The following is a 19,313-nucleotide window of genomic DNA, read 5'->3' as shown; positions in this document are numbered from 1 at the left end:
AAGCTTTACTTACTATTAATATGACTGTGTTAACTTAAAATGGAGTATTGTAATACATATAAATTTTACTTCTTTTTATAGAGTTGGCGTTCCTAAAGGTGCTAAAGGTTCACCTGTTAATGCTTTGCAAAATAAGAGGGCACCAAAACAAGCAGAGAGCTTTGAAGATTTGAGGAGAGATGTCTTCAATATGTTCTGTTACCTTGGTCCTCACCTTTCCCACGATCCCATTTTATTTGCAAAAGTGGTGCGCATTGGCAAATCATTTATGAAAGAGGTAAGATTTTTTTCTTCCAAGCAGAAAACTAAATTTTGAAACGAAAGTATTCTAGGTATATTTGTCTTATGTGTATCTCTAGAAATAAAAAGAAAGTTGAATTTACAAATTGAATTTACAGAAAGGATACGTTGAGTAAAGTTTGGGGAAAGTCCATTGTGTCCTAACCAAACACACACACACACACACACACACACACACACACACTCACACACACAGTCCTTTGTGTCCTAACCCCCCCCCCAACACACACTTTAGGTAGAATATTAGTCAAGTCCCCCGCATAGGAAAATATACATTGTACAAGGATTCCTTTTTGAATGTCTTTATAATTTTAGTGGTCAACTCAGCTTTCTTTCCCCTTACTTTTCTTCTACTCTGTTATTTTCTTGGCTGCAATTTTGAATCGTGATTATTTGTATGAAGTCAGACTGTTGAGGATCCATTCTTTTCTAGTAAACTTTTTATTCAAATAAAATGTACAGAAAGTAACACATCATAATTGTACACCTCAGTGACTTTTTCCAAACCGAACACCCAGGTATCCTCCACCTGGATCAAAAAATAGAACACTACTCCAAGTTTCCCTTGTACTCCCTTCTACTTACTATTCTAAGGGTAACCATTTATGCTATTTAAAAAATTTTAAATCAGCTTTGAGTTATAATTTATATAGAGTAAACTTACCAATTTGAAGTGTACAATTTGAGGAGTTTTGACAGATGTATACAGTTGTGTGTCCAGCACCACAATCATGGTAGAGAATATTTTTATCACCCCAGAACGTTCTCTCTTACCCCTTTGCCTTCAATTCTGTCCCTTTGTTGCTGGTTCCTGGCAACCACTGATAGGCTTTCTGTCACTATAGTTTTGCTTTGTCTAGAACCTTATATAAATGGAATTGTATAGAATGTACTCTTCTCTGTCGGGTTTCTTTCACGTAATGCTTTTGAGATTCATCCAAGTTGTTGCACGTGTCAGTAGTTCCTTTATTGCTGACCAATATTATATAGATATAGCAGAGTTTATGTATTCACCGGTTGATGGGCATTTGGGTTGTTTCTAGTTGGGGGCTATTAATAAATAAAGCTGCTATGAATATACCTGTACAAGTCTTTTTTTTTGGGGGGGGGGCGTATGTTTTTGTTTCCCCAGGAATGGGATTGCTGGGCCATATGGGTAAGTGTATAACTTTTTGCCAAACTGTTCCAACATGTGTGTATCATTTTGCATCCCTGTATATGACTTCCAGTTTGTTCCACATCCTCATCAGCATTTGTTATTGTCACTCTTAAATTTTAGTCATTCTGGTGGGTATGTAGTGGTACCTGTTGTGCTTTTAATATACGTTTCCCTGATGATGGGTGGTTTTGAGCATCTTTTCATATTCTTCTTTGCCATTTGTAATCATCATATATTGAAATGTCTATTCAAATCTCTACTCATTTTAATTGGGTTGTCTTTTATTATTATTTTTCTGATTTGCCTTTTTATTATGTTGTCTTTTGAAAAGCAAAATTTTAAATTTTGATTAATTCCAATTTAGCAGTACTTTTCTTTTATGGTTTTCTCTTGTGTTCTAAGAGATCTTTGCCTAACTCAAGGTCTTAAAGCAGAAAAGAATACGTAATTTCTTTTCAATTGTAAAACAAGGCTACCAAAAGTTAATCTGCAAATTGTTAAGCACAAAACAGTTTTCTCCAGTGTTTGGTGCTTGCATCTAATTTTAATTTTTGACAAAAATAATTTATCAGCTGTTGTATATTAATCCTTTGATACCTGAAGTATTTGATTTGGCTTTTAATACTTAACTGATAGATTTATTTTGATGCTCACAAATTTACGTTGTGTAAAGGTACTCTAAAGAAATCTACTAAGTTTATTACTATAGAAATCATTTATTATATAACATATAGAAAGGAAGTATAGTGATGTTTCATTATCTTAATTCTTATAGTCTGAAAGGGATGAGTCATGTTAACTAGTGCCTGTTCAAAGAACAAAAGGGTCAATGTCTTTCCCAGTGCCTCATATTGGGAAGCATATGAAGTTAATCTATCCAGTTACTGATGATGTTAACATTGATCACTTGGTTAAGGTGATGGACTACCAGGTTTCTCTAGGGTACAATTATTTTTTTCCTTGATTGTTAATATAGACCTTCCAGGGAGATACTTTTCTGACAATGTAAATAGCCTCTTTCTTATCTTACCTTCACCTGCTAATGCAGTTCTTTTTAACTGAACATCTTAATGTTCAGATCTCTTGTTCTGAAATTCTTTCTTTGGCTGTATTATAAACCTGTAAGCAGGAGACCAAACATTCAACTTGTGGAAGTCCTGTACGTAGACATATGCATGAACATATGCCTAAACATAGACAGTATTGTTACCAAGATGCGTAGGTTCTAGAGCTGTCACCCTTCCCCTCTGCCATCTCCATCGCAGCTCTCCTGTACCTCTATTACAATTGTGCCTGGTCCCTGCCCCTAACTCCAGTCTCTATTTTTGCAGAGGTAGAAGGGCAGAAAGGAAGAGGAAAATGTTTATTTTGATTACAGTGTGAGAAGAAATCTGTCTTCTCTCATTGCTAAGGTTGTGGTAGGAAAAGTGAACCTTGCAAATGATCTGAATTAGAATTTTGGTTTATTTTTTACCCATAAAGATATTTCACTGTAACAGATCATTTGTCCTGTGTTTATAGGTTTAAAAGGCTTTTGTTGTGTAGCTAGGAATTTAACTAGGGTTTATAAGACTGTTTCTAAAGGGAGAATGTGAACTTTGTTCCAAAAATATAATTAAATTTCTTGAACAATTCATTTATAAGCTTGGGGTTGCTTGTATATATAACTTCTGCATATTTTGAAAATGTTGCTTATGTACTTATGCCAGCTGTCACTTAATGGTCTTCTAGCTTACATTTATTTGTAATCATTTATTTCTGTGTATTTTTTAAATTTGAGGTACATAACATAGAACCATCTAGTACAGGGATCTTCAAACTTGAGCATATGTAAGAATCACCTGGAGCTCATGGTAAAACACATTGTTGGGTCCCATCCTCAGAATTTCTGATTAGTAGGTCTGGGGTGGAACCTACTGAAGGGAATCTGCATTTCTAACAACTTACCAGGTGATGCTGATGCTACTGATTGAAAGACCAAACTTTGAGAACTGTTGTTTTAGTATATTAACCAATATTGGTCTTTATTTTAGCCTCAAAAGAGGGGGTAGCCCTAAAGAATATTTCTATATGAATGGACAGATTTTGCTATTGTTAATTTTCTTTAATTATAGAACATAGCTTAAACGCACTCACCTGACATACTTAAATGGCTTTGACAACACCTGCACACCTAAAGATGAATTCCTTGGTGCTTTTTTGCATCCAGCTGATGTTAATGGATTAAGTTGTTTATGATAGTGGCAGCTAATATTGAGCTCTTACTGTGTGCCAGGTTCTATTCTAAGTACTTTATGTGGATCAGCTAATTTAATCTTCACCATACCCCTTATGCTTTAGGTTAATTGTCCCAGGTCATACTGTTAATATGCAGCAGGGCTGAGATTTCAATCCAGGCAATTTGGATTCAGAGGCCAAGTTCAAAATCATCATGCTCTCCTGCCTATACAAATGTAGTGAGTGTGAAATGGAAGAAATGATAGGTTATCTTAATTTTGCAATTCTTGAAATTCCTTGCTATTTTAAATGAAATCTGTTAGTAGTATTTTATCTCTGCAATCTGTGTTCATCTTGGTCTCTGTATCTCATCTCCAAGCTTTTCTTGTTTTATTAGGTTCATTCTTAATGTTTTTTTTCTATGACTATATGTAGATACTTGTGGAGAATCTGCCTCTGTCCTTTGTGTTCTACTTTTGTCCACACTAAGTTCATTATCTTTTATATTCTTGCGGGGGGGGGCATGCTATTTATGTTCCCATTGTAGTCACAGCATTTCATTTTATCTTAATATGTATAGTTCTGTTCACAACTTCTTTCTGATAGAGTGAGAGTAAATCCTTTTACCTTTCCTACCTTATTTATGACCAGTTCTCGTCTCTCCAAGCTGCGGTCTGAGTATTGGCTTCTCCTTTCAATCTTTTATGTAGTCTGTGATAGGGGAGTGAATGAGCTCAGTGAGGCTGAGTGTAGTCCTCATTTGGAGTACCTCTGCTTTCTCTTCTGAGATACTATTACCTATCCTGTACTAGGCATGTCTAGCCAAGTGGGTATCCCAGCTCCCTTGGGCTTTGATTCCCTAGGCCTTCTGTGCACAGTTCCTTTGAAAGATAGCAGGTTTTAGCAGCTGGTTCTTCCTTTTCCCGAGTCCTGCTGAGCAAGTTTTTCCTCAGTCTACTCACTTACCTTGCAGGTCTTATTGCCTAAAAGATTTTGTTGACTTATTTTCCTTTGTACTACTTCTGGGATTGGGTTAAGGGCAGGTGCCATACCACACTGTGTGGGACCAAAATCATATGTGTGTGTGTGTGTGTGTGTGTGTGTGTCCGTGTCCCCATGTCCCCGTCCCTTTGAAGTTAAATAGCAGAGTTTCCTCTTATTTGGTTGGTGGTGGATTTGCAACATTAAAACAACAGCAAGGCATACCTTGTTAATTGCATTAGGGATAGGGGACAGAAATTCTGTGTATATGCTTCACTCTGTCATCTTAATTCATTTATCTGGTCAGGCTGTTTCTTGTGTTGGCCTTTCGTAAAAGCCAAAGTGTTTTATATTGATTCACAGATGAAGCTTAGAAACCTAGAGTGAGAGGGTCAGAATATTTCTTAGACTGGGCATTAGATGATATTAGGAATAGCTAGCTGGGATAATGATATTGTGGTAATGTGGAAGAATGTTCTTCTTAGGAGATGCATACGGAATTATTTTGAGATGAAATATATCTGCTATGTTTTTTTTGTGAATCAAAAAGGCAAAATGTTAATTGTTGAATTTGCAAAGTAGATCTGTGTTTATTGATAGTGCACTATCCATTGCACTTTTATGGAAACTTGAAATTTTTCATAATAAAAATTGGAGTTGCTAGGGACAGAATCTATATTAGACCATTGATTCCAAAGCTCTAGTTTATGAAACAGTTACTTTAGAATTTTGGCTTGATGTTTACTTTTTTTTTTTCTTTCCAAACTGAAGATCTACCCTAGTTGTGTAGGTTAGAGCTCAAAATTAATATTCTTTTTGGATGCAGGGACAAGTACAGTGGAATTATGCCATTACTTGTGCTTAATTTTTGTGAATGTGGCCAGACTTGTTCCATCAAAACACTCAAGTGTGTATACCTAGGAGTAAGGGTGAAGTTGGAGAATTTTTTCCTCTCAGTTTGGTTCAGTTTCTCGTCCTTTACCACATTCAGCAGGAGTCTAGTTTTTTTTTTTATAAGATTTTATTTATTCATGAGAGACACAGAGAGAGGGGCAGAGACACAGACAGAGGGAGAAGCAGGCTCCTCGCAGGGAGCCCGATGTGTGATTTGATCCCGGGACCAGGATCACCTCTTGAGCCAAAGGCAGACAGACGCTTAACCGCTGAGCCACCCAGGTGTCCCATGAGTCTGGTTTTTAAAGTAATGTGTTTTCATGTGACTTGGCCACTAAATGCAAGCCAGTACTTCATTTCATGTTCACATGACTTCATGTTCCTATCTCAGGTTCACTTAACAGTGATTTCTTCTAATACTGTAGGGGGAAAGACCAGTCTTGTGTTGGAGTGAAATGAAAGATAATGTGTCTGTTACTCTATAGATAATTTAAGGGACTTTTAAGGGTAATTGTGAGTATATGTCATTTCCATTGTATGCATTGACTTTAGAACCTAACTTGCCTACGAAGAGTCTTTATTTAAGGCTGTCCCCCAACCAAAGTAATTAAGGCATTACACATTGTTAGGTTAACTGGTTTCATCAGGATGAGCTGCTAGCTGAGATGCTAGCTGCTTGGTAGTTCTGTGACTTTTAATCTGTCTGGACACTTTTCTAGGCCAGAAATGAGTGGTAAGAATATTTGCCTTATCTAGTTCCTGGGGTTGCAATGAGAATCCAATTAATGTCTCAACATTAATTAGATACTAACGTTAATTAGGCACTAAACTTTAGAGAGTTAAAGTTGTCATGAATTCTTTAGAACATAGTAAGTTAACAGCTTTACTTTTGTAAGTTGTCACAACACTAGCTTTTGATGATGACTTAATGATGACTTAAAGTGTTAATATACTTTCATCTATCTCTGTTTTAAGTAATAGATACTACTTTAAAGTAGCAGCTTCATTTCCCATAGGAACAGATTTGATTTTTATATATGAATGCCTTTGGCTTCTTTCAGTGTAGTGGTAATTAGATGTCCCCCTCCCTTTTATTGTGGAAATTGTTGTTATAAATTGGTGACAAATCAACATTTTTATCAAATAAAGGAAATTTAAAAAAAAGATTTTATTTATTCATGACAGACGCGTGCGCGCGCACACACACACACACACACACAGAGGCAGACTTAAAACAACAGAAAGTCCTAGACTTCAAGCCAAGAACATAAACTTCCTTTTTTTCATGAGATATACACAGAGAGAGGCAGAGACACAGGCAGAGGGAGAAGCAGGCTCCATGCAGGGAGCCTGACGTGGGACTCGATCCTTGGTCTCCAGGATCACACCCTGGGCTGAAGGCGGCTCTAAACCACTGGGCTACCGGGGCTGCCCGAAATAAAGGAAATTTTTATTGCTGGGGTTTTGTGAGTAAACTACTTAGGGGTAGCTATGGACATGTCAGTTTCCAATTTTAAGTGGATATGTAAGAATATTTTTAAGACAATCAGAACCTTGCATTATAATTCTTAATTGTCCAGGAGATAGACACTGCTCTCATTGGCACTATATGTTAAGCCCCTCTATGTACTTTTGCTATTATAAGTCTCATACAAGGCAAATTTTAATCTACAACATCCTTGCTATTTAATGAGCCTGAGCAGGGAAGAACTGTTAGCATGTTTATATTTGTACTTATATTGTCACCTGTAATAATTGATTTGAACTAAGGTCACCTTAGATATTACTGAATATCTTCATGTGACAATTCTAATCAAGATGTAGAATCATAGTTAAAGTAATAAATTACAAATAGGAGGATCTTAATTTTTACCATTAGTTATGCTTTTTACTTAAGAGAGACATACAGACATAGATATTAAGCCCTAATAGGCAAATGTCGACTTTATGTACAAACAGTATAATTTTAAGAAGTATATTTCATACAAGAAAGAAAAGTAGAATTTTTAGTGTGTACTAGATGCACACTATAAGCAAATGATTCTGTTCCTCCTCTCAAAGACTGTTTCCTGAAATTGAACCTCAGTGTTCAGTTTCAGGAAAAAAATTCAGAAAGTATAAACATGATAAAATATTCGTGAAAAACTCTCCTCTCTTGAAGGTTTGGCCATTTGTCCATGCAGGGCGTAGCAGATGCAATTAGATTCCATCTGTATTCCTTTGGCTCTTACACAGCCAAAGGTTTTCAGCTGCTGGCACCTGCATCTCATTTTCGGAGGGCTTTTCTGGCCCTGGAAGCCTGCATAGTAAGTGTGGGAACTGGTATCCTGGAATTGCTGGAGAAGTAACTCACCTTGCCCCCTCTCCTCAGCTCTCAACCAGGGAAATGATAGGAGTTAGTGTGTAACTACCATGCCTTAAGATGGAATAATAATCCTGAGATGTATTTCTACACAGACCCTCAGAGTCCCCAGTGGGATTATAAGCTCCAGTTAACCCATAGGAATAATTTCCTACTGGTGGTTCTTAGGATTACTTGCCAAATAAACTATGCCTGTATTTGAATAGAGTCTGCTTTTGGGGAATGTAAAGGAAAACACAGGGGCATAGTCCTTTAAATGAATTCCATATGAAAACCTTAATTATCCCTGAAGATAGATTTACAGGGCAATTTTTTTGTTTTACAAAAGACTTCTTTTATGAGGTCCATTTATACAGAGAATTCATTTAAATAGATTACATATTCATTAAGTGCACCAGAAATACCTGTTTTTACACACAGCTCGTTAGAACTATGCTTGTGTAAAACAGCACAGTCTCATATCATAATGTTTTAAACAAAGTAATTACTTTTGGGTGGTGAATTTTATGAAACCAAGTATAGCTATTTAGCATTTTGTTTTGTTTGCTCTATTTTAATGTTTAAACCACTCCCCACAAGTCCATTTAATGCAGTTTGAATGCTACCATGTGGTAGGGAGACCATGTACTTTTATTGTCTAAACCAGGACACTCAAGATGGAAAGGCTGTGCTGGTACTTAATACTGGGATAAAAAGTGAGAACCAGCACATAATGGTCATCCTGTGTATATATAGATGACCATGTTATTAACTCTTTGGTACAGATTTTTATTTTTCATATGTATTTGTAGTGATTAAAAATGAAATGTGTTGGATGATCGTGCTTTTTCATTTAGTAGCTCTTTTCGGAAATGGTGCAGTATTAATATTACTGATTGTTTCTAGGTATTTTTTAAAAATTTAAGAGTCTGATTAAAAGATAAAAACAAAACTTTCAAACGAAACATTGAAGGGTAATTCATTTTTCTCTTCTTTAGGCTCTGTTAAACTCATAGTCCTGTAACTTAACCTGTTACAGGTTATATTTTCCTATTTCTGAGTTATTTTGATGGGTTTTAGCTGGATCCTTTCTAGCAAAAAGATTTTCCTTAGAGTTTTAAGATCTAAACGTGAAGTTCTTAGCCTAGTGTATGGCACATAGTACTCAATAGATACTAGTTAATCAGAATGAGAAAAATAAGGTGAAAATAGTGCTGTAATTTACTTAGATATAGCTTCAGGTTCAAATCTAGTCATAAATTTTAAGTATTTTTCTTTTTTGTTTCTTTTCTGAAATATAGTCTAAAGTAACATTTCAGATATTCATGGGTTAGAGATAAAAAATAGGACACTGGTAACAAGTTATCTAGTTAAATCTACAACTTTCCCCCAAGGTTTATTTCTCGACTCCCCAGAAGCTCCTCTCTTAGTGGAGGACCTACATTCTTTTTGTACCCACTACTGTTATACAGCCTTGTCATCTGATCCCTCTTTATAGGGCAGAAATGGAACCTGCTTGGGGCCATTCATAGCTGATGGTTTGTCTAGGAATAATTATGAATACTTAATTTTATTGAGACTTAAAAATTCAGTTCCTAATAGTACATTGGCAAGTGTAGTTTTGATCTTCAAGAAATCCTCAAAGATAGGAACTGTCTTTGTTAGTTCCTCAAAGATAGGAAGTCTGTTTATCTTTGAAATCCTAGTGTCTGGCACATAGTAAATGAATGAATGAAGTGGATGTCTTTTGTTCATCCCCTTCCATTTTTCCTCCCATTTTTTCCTGGACTGGCTATTCAATAAAATAGTATGGGAATGGAGAGTATTATATTTACTCTGAATTTAAAAGCAAATTAAACTAAATGAAAAAGCATCAAGGGAGTAGAATGTGTCTTTATATTCTTACCAAAGAAAAGAAAATTACTTGCCTGTACCTCTCCATTTACTTTTTGTTCATCTTTGTTATAGTTAGCCTTTGATAGAAATGTTTCTTACTGCTCTTCTAGTTTCATTGTGCTTTCTGTATTTTTCTTTTTCAAATGTTCCTGGTTATGAAATGTAGAGAATTGACAGAGACATTGCAAACTTAAATAAGTATTTAGTATGGGAATTAGGACAGCTTAGTAGGTAAGAAAATGTTTTATTTCTATTGAGAAAACTTTGTGTAGCTTTATTAGAATCATAGTATAGTAGAAAAGGAGTGGCTTAACTGCCTTTATCCCCAACATAAATATACTGTAAATCTAGTTCTTCCTAGTATGCCACCAGAATTAGCCCCCCCCCCCCCCCCCCCCCGCCCAACCAAACAAAACAAAAAAGCGGCTATCCACTTTGTTTTTTGTCAGGCTACTCCTTCATAATCTCACCATTATTTGCTGACCAAGATACATGTTTATGTAACATTTTTTTCTGTGAAGGGGAACCATATCTTTTTAACCTTTAAAAAACCTTTAAAGGTTTTAAACCTTTAAAAAAAAGGGGGGGGGTTGTGTGTGTTTTCCCATCAGTGTGACAGCAGTCCTGGAATTAGTCTTATGTGAAAGTATTTTACAGAAGTTAGACTTCTCTGTAGTAGTACCCATTAAATTACTCAAGCATGAAAACATACATGCACAAAATACTCAGTTCTGCCAAGAAAATAATAAGCTCATTAGCTGCATGTTAGCTTTCCCCCTTCCCTCACTTGGTATTGAGTTAAATCTTTCCCAGAAATCTAGATTGTCCTTGACTGTCAGTGCCTCAGTTGTCATTTTGGCCTTTGCACACTCCTTTAACTCTCCACCTGCTTATACACACACAAGTATTACTATTTCACTTTGAATGAACAACATCAGCATCAAACATGGCACTTCAGCGGTCCACCTGCAAATCATTGATACAAAATGACCTAGGTTTTTTCATTCAGTCCAACTTACACAATGGTCTGGTCTTTGTCAGCAATATTACTAATATTTTGGGTTTATTTCTCATTGAGAGTTTAATGATGAATAAAAACAATTTAAATTTCTTTGGGTTTAATTCTTTTGCTATTGCTTTAGTTTTAGATTTTACAAATTCTGTAGCAGAAAACCAGAGCTTCCGGATGAAAAAATGGAAATGCATTATAACTAAATTATGCTTGATACAATCTTATAATAAATACTTAGATCAGTTTTAGGATGCTTTGGTTTCTGATAATGAGGTTGAGAAAAGAATTGGCTTATAAAATTGACATTTAAAATTCATGAATGTTGCAACTGATTTGGAAGTTAGAGATATAGGTGAAATTTTAAAATGTTAATTGGTAATACTGGCTATATTTAAAATCTACATTTGTTTAAAAAGTAAGGAAATAATTCACAACCTTGTACAAGTTAATTTTCAAATAAGATGCTAAATTGTGACATCATAATCTTAACCTTTTTGCATTTTATTTATAGTTTTTTTTAATTTTAGTTTCAGTCTGATGGAAGCAAACAAGAAGATAAAGAGAAAACGGTAAGAGACTAGAAAAATCTAACGTGTCTGATTTGTCTATATACAGCATATGTAAATTTTACTGTGAACAAGCTTAATTTTACTGTGCAAATATTTTGTATTCTACATGCTGAATCTAGCTTTTGGCATATCATACAGTTATCTTTTAAGATTGACAACCCCTGGTTTTGAGGATTACCATGTTGAAAAAGGAAGAACGATAATTAGAGTCCCTCATTCTCCTGCTACCCCTTTCCTTACCTCACCTTATTGCTTTCTTAGATGGGAGAAGCACAAATATCCATTGTGAAAAGAACAGTGATAGTGTGGGAAATTAGATGTGGGTGGTATGAGATCCAGGAATGGAAGTTTCTCAAAGGCTGATATAAATTTATTTTGGGGGGATTAATATGGATCTTTTACTAAAATAATTTTTCCTCCCTTCTTCTTAGGAAGTTATCCTTAGCTGTTTACTTAGCATTACTGACCAGGTACTACTTCCATCTCTTTCTTTGATGGACTGCAATGCTTGTATGTCTGAGGAACTATGGGGAATGTTTAAAACATTTCCATATCAGCATAGGTAAATACATAATATTTTTGTATTTTTAACTACTGTTCTAGTGCATTAACCTCCAAGTGTTTAACTTTTCCTAATTCTTCATCTCATCGTTTTTTAAGATACCGTCTCTATGGCCAGTGGAAGAATGAAACTTATAACAGTCACCCACTTTTAGTAAAAGTTAAAGCCCAAACAATAGACAGAGCCAAATATATCATGAAGTAAGTCTTAATTTATTTTTCTTTGTATTAGCCGAAAGTGTATCTGGATCTAATTTACTTTCTTTCAGCCAACTTCTGCTGTCTGAGTCTCAGTTCTGAGGAAGCCCAGGAATATTTGCTTAATGGTATAGCTGATTATATACTGCAGATAGAATAACTATCAATTTTTGTGTTTTTTAGCTCATTTTGACTACTAAATTAGTTTTTGTAGTTGTCATGCTTGCATAGCTGTAAAATCTAATCTTATTTAAATATGTCATATTCTAGGATGAAGTGTTTTTTTTTTTTTTTAAAGGACAGCCTTTGCTCAGTTTGCAAGATACATTTAATGGCTTATACAAGGTGGTCAAAGTTCTCGAGATTTTCTCTACCAGAAGTTATAAAGGTTTTTCTTGCGTTGCTCTTGGCTCAGTTGGCTAAGTGTCTGACTCATGGTTTTGGCCCAGGGTGTGATCTCATGGGTTGTATATTGACCCCTATGTTGGGCTCTGTACTCAGCATGGAGTCTGCTTGGGATTTTCTGCTTTATCCTCTTCCTCTGCCCCTTCCCCTGCTTGCACGTGTGCTTTCTCTCTCTCTCTTTCTCAAATAAATAAAATCTTTAAAAGATTTTTCTTTTTTGGAGGATCTAATGGGATTATGCAGAACTACCTCCTTGAGTCAACTTTTGAAAAATTTCTGTTTTCATTTTGTGCTTTACTTTCATGTTATTAAAAACATAAGAGTGATGTTATTTTACTTCCTAGTAAGCTGAAATTTAATTATGAAAATTGTATACTTCAGATTGGAGTCAGTTTATATGCTGATTACACTGCTATCTTACAAGTGTTTTCAGCAAGGCTATTGATTGTCGTTTCTTTTATATTTGTGCAGTGGTATGGTTATTCTAAATTAAAATAGTTCATTCTCTAGTTTAACTAGATTTAACAGTATACAGTGATACTGTCTGCCCAGTGATCCTGTCCCTGGCCACAGTTTCCTGGGGAAACAGGTGCACAAGCTGGTTCAATAGTTGTTGTTACACAGCATATTTAACTTTCTTTGGGAGGATAGAGAAGAGAGTGAATTGTTTCACCATGTGAACGTTGGTGAAGTCATGGAAGGAAATGATATTAGAATTGGTCCTTCCAAAAAGAGTTCTGGTCTTAAGAATTCCTCAAGTGGAGTGTCTAGCTTAACAATAGCAGCTAGTTATTTATGGAGCTATTAATATTTATATGTGCCAGGCCCTGAACTAAGTGCTTTAGGTGGATTATTTAATAATACAGTTGACCTTTGAACAACATGGGTTTGAACTATATAGATTCACTTATATGTGGGTTTCTTTCAATAAATGTTTTGGAGGGACACCTGGGTGGCTCAGTGGCTGAGCATCTTTTGGCCCAGGGCATGATCCTGGGCTCCTGGGATGGAGTTCACAGCAGGCTCCCTCTGCCTATGTATACTCTGCCTCTCTGTATGTCTCTCATGAATAAATAAACAAAATCTTAAAAAAAATAAACGTATTGGAAAATTTCTGGAGATAATGGAACAAATTTGAAAAATCTTAATGCAAATCACATAACCTAAAAATATTGAAAAAATCAAGAAAGAGGTATGTCACAAATGCATAAAATATATGTAGATAATAGTCTATTGTATCATTTGCTACCATAAAACATACAACAATCTATTCTAAAAAGTTAAAATTTACCAGAACTTATATGTACACTTACGTGGTGACGTTCATAGTCCAGAGAGATGTAAACAAATGTAAAAATTTAGTATTAAGTCATAACTGCATAAAACTAATACTGTACTGCTGTAATAATTTCGTAGCCACCTCCTGTTGCTGTGCAGTGAGCTCAAGTATTGGGAATATCCTCTTAAAACACTGCGTGATGCTAATCTCTGTTTGAGCAGTTCACATCTCCAGTAAATTGTGTATTGCAGTAGAAAGTGATCTCTCACGGTTCTTATGTATTTTTCGTGTTTACTGGGTATCGTAAACCTTGCATAACACCCTGGGACCCATACGAAGTGCCTCTGCTGTGGCCGGAAGTACTCCAAAGCAAAGAAAGATCATGAAGTTACAAGAAAAAGTTGAATCACTTAATATGTACCTTAGATTGAGGTCTGCAGCTACAGCTCTCAGCCATTTTAGGATAAACGAATCCAGTGTAAGGACTGTCTTTTTTTTTTTAAAGGAAAATAATGAAATCATTGCTGCAGCTCTATGAGCAGATGTGATAACCTCGTACTTTTTTGTGAAATACCTTTTATTTTATTTTTTGTGTGTGTGAAATACTTTTTATCTTGTATTGAAAATCCAACTGTTGTGTGGGTGCAAGATTGCTGTAAGAAAGAAATATTTATTGATTCTAATATGATTTGAGAATATACCAAGTCATTATATGACAACTTAGAGCAAATGGAAAGTGAAGGATCAGAAGCCAGAGAATTTAATGCCAGCAAAGGATGGTTTGATAATTTTAGAGAGGTTTGGCTTAAAAAATGTCAAGATGACAGGAGAAACAGTTTATGCTCACCAAGAGGCAGAAAATAGATGAGTTTCCAGGTGCCATTAAGACAGTCATTGAGGAGAAGGGATGTCTGCCTGAACAGGTTTTTAATGCAGACAAAAGTTACCCTATTCTAGATAATAAAGCCACAAAGGATATTTACTAGTAAGGAAGAAAGAACAAGTACCAGGATTTAAGGCAGGAAAGGATAAGGTAGCTCTGCTGTTTTGTGCAAATACAGTCAGGTTTATGATCTAGATTGCCCTTATATATAAAACTGCTAAACTCTGAGCCTTGAAGGAAGAGATAAACATTAAGTGCCAGTCTTTTGGTTGTACAAGAAGAGCCAGACAACAAGAACCCTTTTTCTGGATTGGTTCCATCAATGCTTTGTCCCCGAAGTCAGGAAGTACCTTGTCAGTAAGGGACTGTCTTTTAAAGTTCTTTTGATATTGGAGAATGCCCTTGGCCACCCAGAACCCCAAGAGTTCAGCACCAGAGATGGCAAAATGGTCTTCTTGCCCTCAAATACAATTTCAATTCAGCCTCTAGATCAGGGGCTTTAAGACGCATTACACGCCATACTTTATGGAAAGGATTGTGAATACTATCAAAGAGAACCCCAATAGAGCATCATGAAAGTCTGGAAGAATTACAACATTGAAGATTGCCATCATTGTTATAGAAAACGGTATAAAAACTTTTAAGCCCAAAACAAATTCTGCTGGAGAAAACTGTCCAGATGTTGTATATGACTTCATAGGATTTTTAACAGAACCAATCAAGGAAGTCATGAAAAAGATTGTGGATATGGGAAAAAAAAAGTTGGAGGGCTGAAAGGTGTCAAGGGTATGGAGTTTGGGAGAAGTTCAGGAACTAATAGACCCACATAGAAGACGATTTAATGGAGATGAGTGCTTCTGAACCAGTGCCAGATGATGAAGAAGGTGTAGAAACAATGCCAGCAAACATATTGACACTAGACCATCTGACAGAAAGTTCTGATTATTCTAAACTGCTTTTGACTTCTTTTACGACATGGACTTTTCTATGATACGGGCAATGAAACTAAAGCAAGTGGTGGAAGAAGTATGGGTACCATTTAGAAACATTTTTAAAGAAGTGGAAAAGCAAAAAACATCAGACAGAAATTACCATGTACTTCCACGAAGTTACACTGAATATGCCTGCCTCATCTGCCTTCCTTCCACCTCCTCCGCCTCTTCCACTCTGCCATCCCTGAAAGAAGATACAACCATTCCTCTTGCTTCTCCTTTTCAGCCTCCTAAATGTGAAGGCAATGAGAATGAAGACCTTTATGATGATCCACTTCCAGTTAATGAATGTAAATAATCATTATGCTATACAGTTAATAAACTTATCTGTTGTATTTGTGTGTCTTTGTGTGAAAGTCTAACCCAATGGCAAGAACTGTAGGAGACATTTTTTGTGTCCTCCTCATCATGTAAGACATGTATAGAAGTGGATAGCCTATCCTTACATAGGCATAAAGTGAATAATATTTTACAAAATTAAGAATATATTTATTTTCTTACTGTTTTATAACTTTGCTTTCAAAGAATTGTATTACTGTACAGTATGCCTTTCTCATAATTGGACAAACTGCATTATCAGCCTATCATCACAGGTAAGTGGTTTTTTAAAAAAAGTAACAGTATTTCTAATACTGTACTATGAATATGACTGTAAAGCTATATGCCATAAAATATTAGGACAACTCATTCATTAGTGTATAGCCTAGGCTACCATGAAACAATCGTATCGATTATACTAGGCTTCCATAAAGCAATCATAATGTTGCTGCTTCATTGTCAGTGCATGAATCATCATACCTGTACATAAATATGAATTTCTTTTTCACGTTATCTTTTCATTTTTGATGTCTAGTGTTAGTGATGCATATAACATCCAGTGTTTTGTATCATAAAATATTGATGCAGGTACTGACAAACTGTGCATCTTGTAAATAGATGATGTAAACTTGACAGTATTGACAAATAAGAGTACGGTACTGTAAATGTATTTTCCTTATAATTTTCTTAATATTTTCTTTAGTTTATTATAAGAATATATAATACATATGTGGAATATGTGTTAATTGGCTGTTTATGTTATTAGTAAGGCTTCTGGTCATTAGTAGGCTATTAATAGTTAAGCTTTTGGGGAGTCAAAAATTATACACAGATTTTTGACCGTATGGGGGCGTTGTTGCCCCAGTCTCTATGCTGTTCAAGGGTTAACTGTATATTAAGTAGTATCAAATATCTTGACCCTGTCTCTTTCACTGTCTACTGCCACTAACTTATTTCTTCTATCTGGAGTATTATGGTACCTTGTATTCTTCAAGATCCTTTTGTGAGATGACTAACCATTGCCTGCAGATTATGTGTCAGCCTTTATGGCATGGTGATGTAAGACATCTTTCGTGATGTCCCTCCCCATTTCCAACCTCTTTCCCTGCTAATTCTACCTCCAGCTATACTGAGCTCAGTTAAGTTTTCCCTGGATGTGCTGTGGTCTCCTTTTTCTTTGTATTTTTCATTTCTTCTCTTTGTACAAGGTTTCTCCTTCTCTCTTTTTCCTCTCTCCATCTGGTAACCTCCTCATCCTTGGAGGGTGGGTTCCAGTGTTGGCTCCTAATGAACCCTTTTGTAGCACACACTGTCAAGCACAATTGACTATTCTTTTTGTGCCATCATTCCCCCATATGCAAATGATGCTATCATACCATTTAGATACATTGCTATGATTATTTTTATCTAATTTTTGAATAGTTTATACATTCACATGGTTTAAATTTTAATAAATATAAAGAGGTAGATGATAGAAAGTCTGTCATCCCATTCCTTATTCACTCAGTCTTCCTGAAGGAAAATAAGTAGCTACTGTTTATTTATTGTCCTAGAGATTTTTATGTATATACAGATGGATACAAATATATTATTCCCCCCTTTTATACTACTGATAGCATATAATATGTACTATTCTGTAATTTGCTGGATTTAAGAATGTAAATTTAAAAAAATAGGTTAAGTCCATCTCCCCAGCTGGACTAAGCTTGAGATGAGGAGCTATTGTTCATACTTGTATTCCTAGTGTTTAGCTTTTTGCCTGTTATAGAAGATATTAATATGAGTTAATAAAAATGTATGTCACAGAAGGATATCTTGGATTTTTGTTGTATTTGTTAGTTGTAACTGTTTCACCAGGCTTGAACAATGTGATTTTGGTGTTGATTGAATTTTGTATGTTGGGAATGGAATGTATTAATTTATTACTAGGAGAATTTCACAAGTTTTGGTTACTGTTTAAAAAATGACTTTGCTGTAAGGCATTCGGTAGTTCATTCCACAGATGGTCATTGATTGTGTTCCATATGCCAGACATCACAGTAGCTAGAGGGGAAGACATAATCAAGAAAGTATTCCTTTGATTTTTTTTCCCCTCTTCCACGGTAGAGGCAGAAAGGGAAGGGGATAAAAGGCATAGAGAGGAGGAAGGGTTTGCTTTGGCGAGTAGGGGGACCTCCTGAAATAGTAGGAACAGAAGTAAGGACAGGTGGTAGTAAGTTTGAAGGTGGAACAGAGTAGAGTCAAAGTTTCAAACTTGATAGGTCTCTCTCTTCTGTGGGGGAAAAAAGGAAATGGGGCCATGGAGAATGGGAAAGGGAAGCAGTTGATGAAATAATTTTGATTGATGGGTCAGTTTTGTCATAAGAAACGTCAGAGAATTATATCAAGTTTGTTACTTCCAGAATGATCCCATTCCTTCAACTATCAATTCATTATTTCCTTCGTTGGATTGTATTTTCCTTCTAGAAAGCTTTCAATCATCAGGATTTTTTAAGTTTTTAGATTTATTATGTAATACCAGAAGAGTTTAAGATGCTGTATAGTAATTTTGAGCTGTAACCATTCATAGATATATTTTCCAGAATGTTAGTAAAAGAAATACTGAGCAGAGGAAGAATTAGAGGAAGGAAAGGAGTAGAATTGATTTTTAAAAAAATCTTTACTTTTAAAAATTGTTTATATGAAAACCAGAGAACTTCCTATATCAAGGAGTGCAGCATTAGCTATTAGGGTAACTGAGACAGATGATATTTCAATACATTAGGTATTTCATTGCATTACACCGAATTTGATATCTTAATCCTTAAGCTGATAAATGAGCACTTCTAAATCTAAAACAATTACGGTTTTCTTCAAGAAGAGTTTGATGTATTTGTAGAGTATATTAAAAGTTTTTGATTATTAGACTTCCTATAAAATGGGAATGTATGTATTAAAAATGTTAAGTATTGCAAAATCTTGAAACCCTTTGTGAGAACACCTAATCAAAGTAACTTAAGGCCTACAGTAACGTATATGAAGAATGTGGTGGTTTTACCTGAATCCATTTTGGATACTTGGGAAAGAATTGTTTTTTTTTTTTGTTTTTTTTTTGAGTTTCTTATAATATAACAAAGCTATCAATGTTTTGAGGGAAATGACTTAAGATGATCCCTGCCACCTTTTTCTCCCCTTGTAGGCGTTTAACCAAGGAAAATGTGAAGCCTTCTGGAAGACAAATTGGGAAATTGAGCCACAGCAATCCAACCATTTTGTTTGATTATGTATGTTTTGAGGTTAATATTATTTTAAGGGATTTTTCTTTTTGT

The 19,313-nt window shown here is 35.4% G+C and overlaps 1 protein-coding gene across 10 annotated transcripts in view; it reads left to right on the top strand.

Annotated features, from left to right (window-relative positions):
• THOC2 (THO complex 2) overlaps positions 1-19,313 on the top strand; it is a 129,900-nt gene that overhangs the window by 75,242 nt on the left and 35,345 nt on the right. For 6 of the 10 annotated variants that reach the window (XM_049107488.1, XM_035712265.2, XM_025431115.3 and 3 more), the window contains exons 12-16: positions 82-277; positions 11,328-11,369; positions 11,801-11,931; positions 12,030-12,131; positions 19,184-19,268. In XM_049107488.1, coding sequence (XP_048963445.1) covers positions 82-277; positions 11,328-11,369; positions 11,801-11,931; positions 12,030-12,131; positions 19,184-19,268 — 556 coding nt within the window. Of the gene's footprint in view, positions 1-81; positions 278-11,327; positions 11,370-11,800; positions 11,932-12,029; positions 12,132-19,183; positions 19,281-19,313 lie in introns of all 10 variants that reach the window. The other 4 variants (XM_049107489.1, XM_049107490.1, XM_049107486.1 and 1 more) reach the window with 1 other exon arrangement.

Source organism: Canis lupus, chromosome X (genome assembly GCF_003254725.2).
Source record: "Canis lupus dingo isolate Sandy chromosome X, ASM325472v2, whole genome shotgun sequence".
Classification (NCBI taxonomy): domain Eukaryota; kingdom Metazoa; phylum Chordata; class Mammalia; order Carnivora; family Canidae; genus Canis; species Canis lupus.
The sequence above is the reverse complement of the archived record's forward strand: the minus strand, read 5'-3'. Positions and strand labels throughout refer to the sequence as shown.